The sequence below is a fragment of the Brachycentrus maculatus genome, unplaced genomic scaffold, assembly GCF_059751285.1.
Source record: "Brachycentrus maculatus isolate JH-2025_06_01 unplaced genomic scaffold, ASM5975128v1 h1tg000716l, whole genome shotgun sequence".
NCBI lineage: Eukaryota > Metazoa > Arthropoda > Insecta > Trichoptera > Brachycentridae > Brachycentrus > Brachycentrus maculatus.
In genome coordinates, this window is record NW_028281447.1 from 15,001 (window position 1) to 22,967 (window position 7,967).

General features: G+C 32.5%; 1 protein-coding gene across 3 annotated transcripts in view; it reads left to right on the forward strand.

Moving 5' to 3' along the window:
• The window catches only part of LOC148300431 (zinc metalloproteinase nas-4-like), a 12,448-nt gene extending 4,481 nt beyond the window's left edge, over positions 1-7,967 (forward strand). For all 3 annotated transcript variants that reach the window (XM_088274812.1, XM_088274810.1, XM_088274813.1), the window contains exons 4-7: positions 849-958; positions 2,284-2,479; positions 5,144-5,280; positions 7,099-7,967. In XM_088274812.1, the coding sequence (XP_088130938.1) occupies positions 849-958; positions 2,284-2,479; positions 5,144-5,280; positions 7,099-7,191 (536 nt within the window). In that variant the 3' untranslated portion in view covers positions 7,192-7,967. The remainder of the gene's footprint in view (positions 1-848; positions 959-2,283; positions 2,480-5,143; positions 5,281-7,098) is intronic.

Below are 7,967 nucleotides of genomic sequence, written 5' to 3' on the forward strand. Positions count from 1 at the left end.
GATCGAATGCTAGGAGTTTTGATTGGCCCATACTAGATTATCCCTCCTGTTCCCAAAACAGATTGAAGTTAACATATGTTTTCAGCTAGAAGAATCAAAAATCCACTTAATGATATTAACCTTTCACATACCTTGTACATACCTTGTACATTGTAAGCAAGGTCAATAATAAATGCAACTCGCATCTAAAAAAAAACTTTTTCTCGTGGAACAGAAGGCCTGTTGACGACAGTCAACAGTCCGGCATCTCCTGAGGAGTCAAACGTGGTTTCCTCCCAGAAATGTACAAACGATGAGATCTTCCTGGACCACACTAGTTTATCCTTCCTGTTCCCAACACAGATTTAAATAAAACATGTTTTTATCTAGTTGTATAGTGATGGGCATAAGAAATCAAGCTAGGACAAAAAATGACGAACCCTCTTCTAGTGGAACGGAAAGTCTGTTGATAACAGCCAACAGTCCGGCTTCTCCTCAGGAGTATCTATTGATGGTTTATCACCTGTCTGATGATGTCAGTTACGCCGAAACCCGATCGCTGGTCAAATCAAATTTATGTGGAAAAAAACTATATTTTCGTTTTTTCAACTATTTTAAAGACATTCTTATTTTTTGTATTTTTATTTTTTTAATATTTATTTCTTAAGATAGCATACATCACAACTAATATAATCTAATATTTACACTTCATTTTTCATCATCTATATATGTATATATATATATTTACATCTCCTTACAGTAAATCAAACATTTATTTTTAAACTCTTTCAGACTCTTTTTATTCTTCATACATTCAGGCATCTCATCATACATACATTTTATTTACATTTTTAACTATTCTTTTACAGCTGCCGCTCAAAAAACTCTAATTTTAGCAGCGATGAAAAACATAACCAGTGCCACCTGCGTCAAATTCACCCAAAAGGGCCTTTTGAACTCCAATTACATTCAAATTGTTGTAAGTATGAAATCATATCGTTTATCATATTGTGGTTCAAAAGTTCAAAGCGATCAGCACGCTCGGCTATAGTACTGAAGGTCTTGGGTTCGATTTCCTAATTGACGACCTACGCACCGGATAGTCTCAAAAATAAAGATGTGGGCATGTATTCACATTGAGGGTATATGTGGTAATAATATAAAAAAATCTAACTTAAAAATAAATAAATAAACCATATCACATCCAATTTGTTTTGTAAAATATCAAATTGGAAAATGTGTTTTTCATTCATCTTTCAATTCGATTTATTTATTTATTCATTTACACTTCATGAACATAAAAGATACATTAGCGGACTTAACGCAATATATTCCAACCATCCAAAAACAGACTAGTGATATTGGTCAAAACGTTTGATTCCATGTATAGCTGATAGCAATCTCGTATCTATTATACTTTATATTAATTTTCTCATTTGAAAAGTCGAGTTGTTGTAAAAACATATCACCGGGAGGGGAAGGTTAACCTAATATACAAACAAAAAATAGAGAAAAAAATGTAAACTGTTTTACGATTATATTAGAATTAACTCTTGATAAAATGATAAATGAAGGAATGGGTAAATCACCCATTCCTTTATTTTGCCTTTGTTCTTATTATATTTTTCACAATTTTTTTTTGTAAATATGTTGAATATTGAAGGCATTAACTTTGTGGATCATATTGAAATAAAAAACTTTGTTTTTTGATGCACTCACATTTTTATTAACCAACTAGTTTCGGCAACAACATGTTGCCCTCTTCAGGGTTTAATTTATCTTGTTTTGAATATTGAAAGCATTAACTTTGTGGATCATATTGATATATTATTTCGAGAAATAAAAATACTTTGTGTTCTGATCCACTCACATTTTTATTTAACCAACTAGTTTCGGCAACAACCTGTTGCCCTCTTCAGGGTTACATTTATTGCTTACATTATAAAAATGTGATTGGATCAGAACACAAAGTATTTTTATTTCTCGAAATAATATTTAATTTATCTAGTCATAAATTAAACCCTGAAGAGGGCAACATGTTGTTGCCGAAACTAGTTAGTCAATAAAAATGTGAGTGGATCAAAAAACAAAGTCTTTTCATTTCTCAAAATAATAACTTTGTAAATATTTTTATTGAATAGGAATATTAGAAAAGCGCACTATGACGAATTGGAATATTAATTATAATATATTGTGAAATGCAAAAAAAATAAAAATAAAGAGGAATAAAACATGTTTTATATCAAGTCGAGATACCTATAATGCTGACTGTGTTACTTATGGTATCTATATTATATGTTGTAGAAAACCAATCCTGGGTGTTATTCGAACGTAGGGATGACGGGTGGGGCTCAAATCCTCAATCTTGAGAACGGCTGCATTACTGCCACTGGTGGAACCATCATCCACGAGTTGTTGCACGCCCTCGGCTTCTACCACATGCACAGCACCCATGACAGAGACTCTTTCGTGACAGTTGTTTGGAGCAAGATTATCCCAGGTAACACCATATGCATCGTATCTGAAAACATTTGTTTATACAAAGTAGTTTTTCAAGATAGGAATGTTTATTCCTATCTGGTAAAACATGCCAAATTTAAACAGAAAATAGGAACACGCTTGTCATATCACTCACTCCTTTCAAGACCGTCATAAATCAAAAATTGTAAATTTTCAGTTGTGCATGTTTTCGGAATGCCCAGAAAATATACTCAATATATCCCAGCAAAAGTGGCATATTTTTAACTTAATATTTACTCGCTACAGGGCAGAAAATGTTGTTTTTGAATTTTGAAGAAAATGTATTGTTAAATTGTTTTTTTTTTTTAAATATACTAAATATTTTTCAAGTGGAGAAAAAACCTTCAGGTTTTACCTAAAAAGATCTGTTGCACAGTCAAAGTTCAATAAGAGGCTTGATATTTATTTTTAGTACATTGTGTTATATTTTTAAACTTTAAAAACGTTCTCCTGAAAAATCAAGTTTTTTGATTTATGACGTTCTTGAAAGGAGTGAGCAATATACGGACCCTTAGGAATATAGAGCATGCCTAGCCAACCTAAATAGCATCCCGTGCCCCATCGATGTCTTAAAATTTTTCGAAAAACCGCATACAGACATTATATAACAACTTTTTTATAACAACGCTTATCATACTTATTGATTTTTTGTAAGTACGTATTAAGAATAATTTGTTTATTGTTTCGGCATTAACTTTGTGGTAAGACATGTTACAATGATTAAAAAAAAACACTTGTTTTTTACCACTTGAGTTTTATTATAGACTACATGTTTCAGAAGTTAAACTTCCATCATTCAGGTCTGTATAATAACATAATACAGACTTCATTAACATTCATTAATTATATTGACTTCATTAACTTCTGAAACATGTAGTCTATAATAAAACTCAAGTGGTAAAAAACAAGTGTTTTCTTTAATCTTTCTAAATAATTTGAATGCGCAGGTAACTAGAAAGTAAAATCATAATTAAGGTAATTGTGAATTAAGAAAATATTTCTACGACCAGAAGTGAGTAGAAAACATACCAAAAAAAACAAAACATGAACAAACAAAAAATGTTTTGGTATAGTAATAAACATTTCAAAAAATTTAAACTATCAAATTTATTAATAAGGACACAAGTCAAACAATATTAAAAATTTTATTTAAAAAAAAAACAATTTATAAATGACCGCTCAGTTTGAGATTTGAGTTTCTCTTCGGTTAGGTACTTAATTTTTATAAATCTATTTCAATATTTTTTTTAACAAAATGTTATTTGCTGGCGTTTCTCATGTGTGTGATTAAAATCCAGGATTCGGACCTCTTAAACTAATATAAGAGTTTCTGCTTAGTAAAAAGCTTCTTTACATCTCACCAATAGATGTCTCTAGTGAAGTTCTAGTGATTCATGAACAAGGTTTCTAAATTGGTTCGTATATATAGAACTTTTAAGTATTTGAGTGATGTGGTTGTCAATATGTTCTTGAATCACTAGAACTTCACTAGAGACATCTATTGGTGAGATGTAAAGAAGCTTTTTACTAAGCAGAAACTCTTATATTAGTATGTGAGGTCCGAATCCGAATTGGTTCATATACATACATAGAACTTCCAAGAATTTGAGTAGTGTGGTTGTCAATAATGGGTTGAATTGGTGAATGTTACACGTGTGTAAAGTGATCACTTAAACCAGCCTATGACGGTCGTCAGCCCCGTAAATGCCCAGACTTCCATATTATTCCTCATTTTTGATGAGATGTCAAAAAAATATATGAAAATAACCCCTGTAATTGGAGATAATCTAGATTTTGTGAACAAGTATTTGGACACACTCAAAATGTTGTAAATAAATCTATTTCAATAGTTCAAGTTTCACACTTTGACTGGTTATTGCGTTAAATTGGCCATGCTGAAGAGCGTGCGAACGGATATTGTTCACTGTTTTTATAACAACATGCATGACTTGGCTCATAGAATACTTGAGGGCATACATTTTGTTGATGTATCAAACCGTGTATCACAAATATATCACTGGTTTAAAAACATATTCTTTATACATGGCCGCGGGCCGCACGTAAGGGCGTCGCGGGCCGCGGGATGGCCACCCGTGGAATAGAGGTTTGGTGCTAATGTGGGACAACTATAGTAATAATTATAATAAAAGCCTTATCCGCTGTACTACCCTTAAACTGCAGTGAAATATTTTTCTTAATGTAATAAAATAACAACTATGTGTAGTTTTTTCCACGTGAATGGTTTTCTACATGAATGGTTTTTCCCACATGGAAAAAAAACTACAAAGTTGTTATTTTATTCTATAAAATGCAGTTTCACCAAGAAATGTCAGCTCAAAAGTTTGTCGTCAAATAATCAATTATACCTTTATTTATACAATTATACGCATAGGGCACTGCGTCATATAAACGCAGTGTTATCTTGATCGTTTACGCATGAAGGAAAGGTGATCAGCCCTCCGCTTCAGGTACCAGTCCAGGCTAATATTGAGTAAATATAACAGTGAAAAAATCACTTATATTTATTTACCCCCCCTTGAGAATCGAACCTGGGACCTACAGAACGGTACCAGTGCGTGCTGCCCATGACACTACGGAGGCGGAAAAAATAACTGTAACTATACTAATTTTACATTTTTTTTAGGTAAAGAAAGTAATTTCAATAAGTATACTTCCACTCAAGTGACAAACTATGACGTTGTCTACGATTACGGTAGCATTCTTCACTACGGGCTGACTTCATTCAGCATTGACGGGAACAAGACTTTAGTACCACTACAGGTAGATATATTTATTTTTTCTTAAATATTTTTCGTAGATACTTTGTGTCACATTTGATAAACTTTATAAGATAAAACTACTTCATTTTTAACCACTTTTTTTGGTACTTTTCTCCAACCGGTTTCGACAATCGCCTCGTCAACATAAGGGTCAAACAAGTACATGTTTAACCCTGATGATAACAAGGTTCTTGTCAAAGCCGGTTGGAGAAAAGTACCAATAAAAAAGTTAATAACATTTTTCAATTAAATTTAAACCCTTATCCGCACCCCAATGGTGCATAAGGCACTGCATTATATAAACACAGTGTTATCTTGATCGTTAACACGCGAAGGAAAGGTGATCAGCCCTCCGCTTCAGGTACCAGTCCAGGATAATATTGAATAAATATTAGAGTGAAAAAATCACTTACACATTTTTGTCCCCCCCTCCCCTGTGAATCGAACTCGGGACCTCTAGAACGGTAGCCGAGCGTGCTGACCATTACACTACGGAGGCGGACAAAAATGTTAATAACCTCGTTGTTTTATTTTATAAACTATATATTTATGATTATTTATGTTATGATTGGTGTACGTATGATGTCTTCGTTGATATGACGAGGGTGAAAAGCTAGATGGTAAAACCATCACCAAGTTTCTAGAAGCGCTCCAATGTTGGCCATGAAAGGAATAAATAATTCGTTTAGTTTAGTTTATTAGTCAGCTAGACATTGGGTGGTATAGGCGCCTCCACAACCCCAACCAGCACAGCAGACAGACACAGAACAGTGCCAAGGCATTTGCAAAAAATGTTCAGTCATCGCATTTCCTACTCAAACACTATTCTATTACGGATCTCTATCACAAGTTGTGATTTTTTGAGCTACCACAGTCCTAACAAACTATGAACAGAAAAAAACAACCCAAACTCACCTAGCACAAAATCATAACTAAGGCATTGAAACATAATGCAGCACTTTACACAACAACAATATACCCTTACGATGCAGCACATTCGTACATATCAACGTGCCCTACGTAAAGTACTCTTAACTACATTTTTGTCGATTTTGAGATATTTGGTGTATGTTATCAACTGACCGTTATCTACAAATTTAAAAAACAAAAACAAAAAATAATTACGCCTAGTTTTCAGGCGTTTAAGACGCTATCTACATAGAGTTTTCAAAATGAACTGAACTCCTAAAACGCTAACTACTTAATTTTGACAAGGCATAAAGTTTTAAAACGATTTAATACATTATGTTATCGTATTTTAAAATGTATAATGCTAGTTTAGAATTTCAGATAAAACCGTTAATTAATAAAAAAAATACGTTGAAAAAATCTTCTAAGCTGTCTCCTGTAAAGTAACAGATTTGCAGATAGAGTACTTTACGTAGGGGCCGTCAATATGTACAACTCTCGATCCCTCAGTTCACCAAAATAATATAAAGAGTATAATATAAATAACATCCCCATCATCGCATGAAATTGTTTTGTACATTAAGGGAATGTTTTAATTTCTTCTTCTTCATTATCCTTCTGTTGAATACAAGCCTCTGCTGTATCCTTCCATTTCCTTAGGTCGGTTGCTGTTTGCAGACAATTTCTACCCCTCACAGCGACTATGTCTCCAGATCATATTTTTAAGGTCATCAAACGACTTTTTAATCTCCCAAGGTCTATCTAAAAAAATGGTCCATAGTATCCGCTATTTTGGTTCTGTTCCTGATCTCTTCTTAGTTTATCCCTCAGGCTTAAACTTAGCATGGATCTTTCCATGGTATGATGTTATTATTATTGTGTTTTAATATAATTTTCAATTACTTTGCAGACAACTACATTGACCATCGGTCAGCGCATCAAATTGAGTGCTGGAGATACCAGGAAAGTCAACAAGCTGTACTCTTGTCCAGGATTCGTGTGAAGAAGATTAATCTCTTTACACAATAAAGTGTTATATCACGAAACATACAATACAATAAATATAACGAAACCTTATTTTTAGTAGAATGAAATCAAAGTCAGAGAAACGATGTAATATCATCTTTAGATATCGGTTAGTGTTAAGTGTATTTATCTTTGGGAGTGATGTCGGCTAGTCACAAATGTACTTTTACTTATCTTCGGATGTGATGTCGGCTATTCACAAATGTATTATCTTTGTAAATGATGTCGGCTTATCACAAATGTAGTTACTTAACTTTAGATTTGATGTCGACTAGTCGCAAATGTACTTACTTATCTTTGGATGTGATGTCAGCTAGTCACAAATGAACTTATCTTTGGATATGATGTCGCCTAGTTACAAATGTCCTTGTTTTATAACGCTTGACATTTCCAACTGTATAATATCATTGATTTTAACAAAGATTGATATATTATTATAATCTTCTTTTACCAATCACTCCACAAAGTCATTTTTATGCACTTATTTTCTATGGTTTTTAAATATTATGTGTCATTTCTACATAAAACTACTTTTAATTTTTATTATATTTTAAATATTATACACATTGTGTTGATTTTAATATTTTTTTATGTATTTCAAAGATTTTGCATTGCCAGCATTTCACAGAGATTTTTATATTGTTGTCTTTAAAAAACAACACTTATGGTATAAGGTTATTAAAAATATTTTTTAAATCCTTGTAATTTATTGTATTTGTAAAAATAGTGAAAATATACACAATTACTATGAAA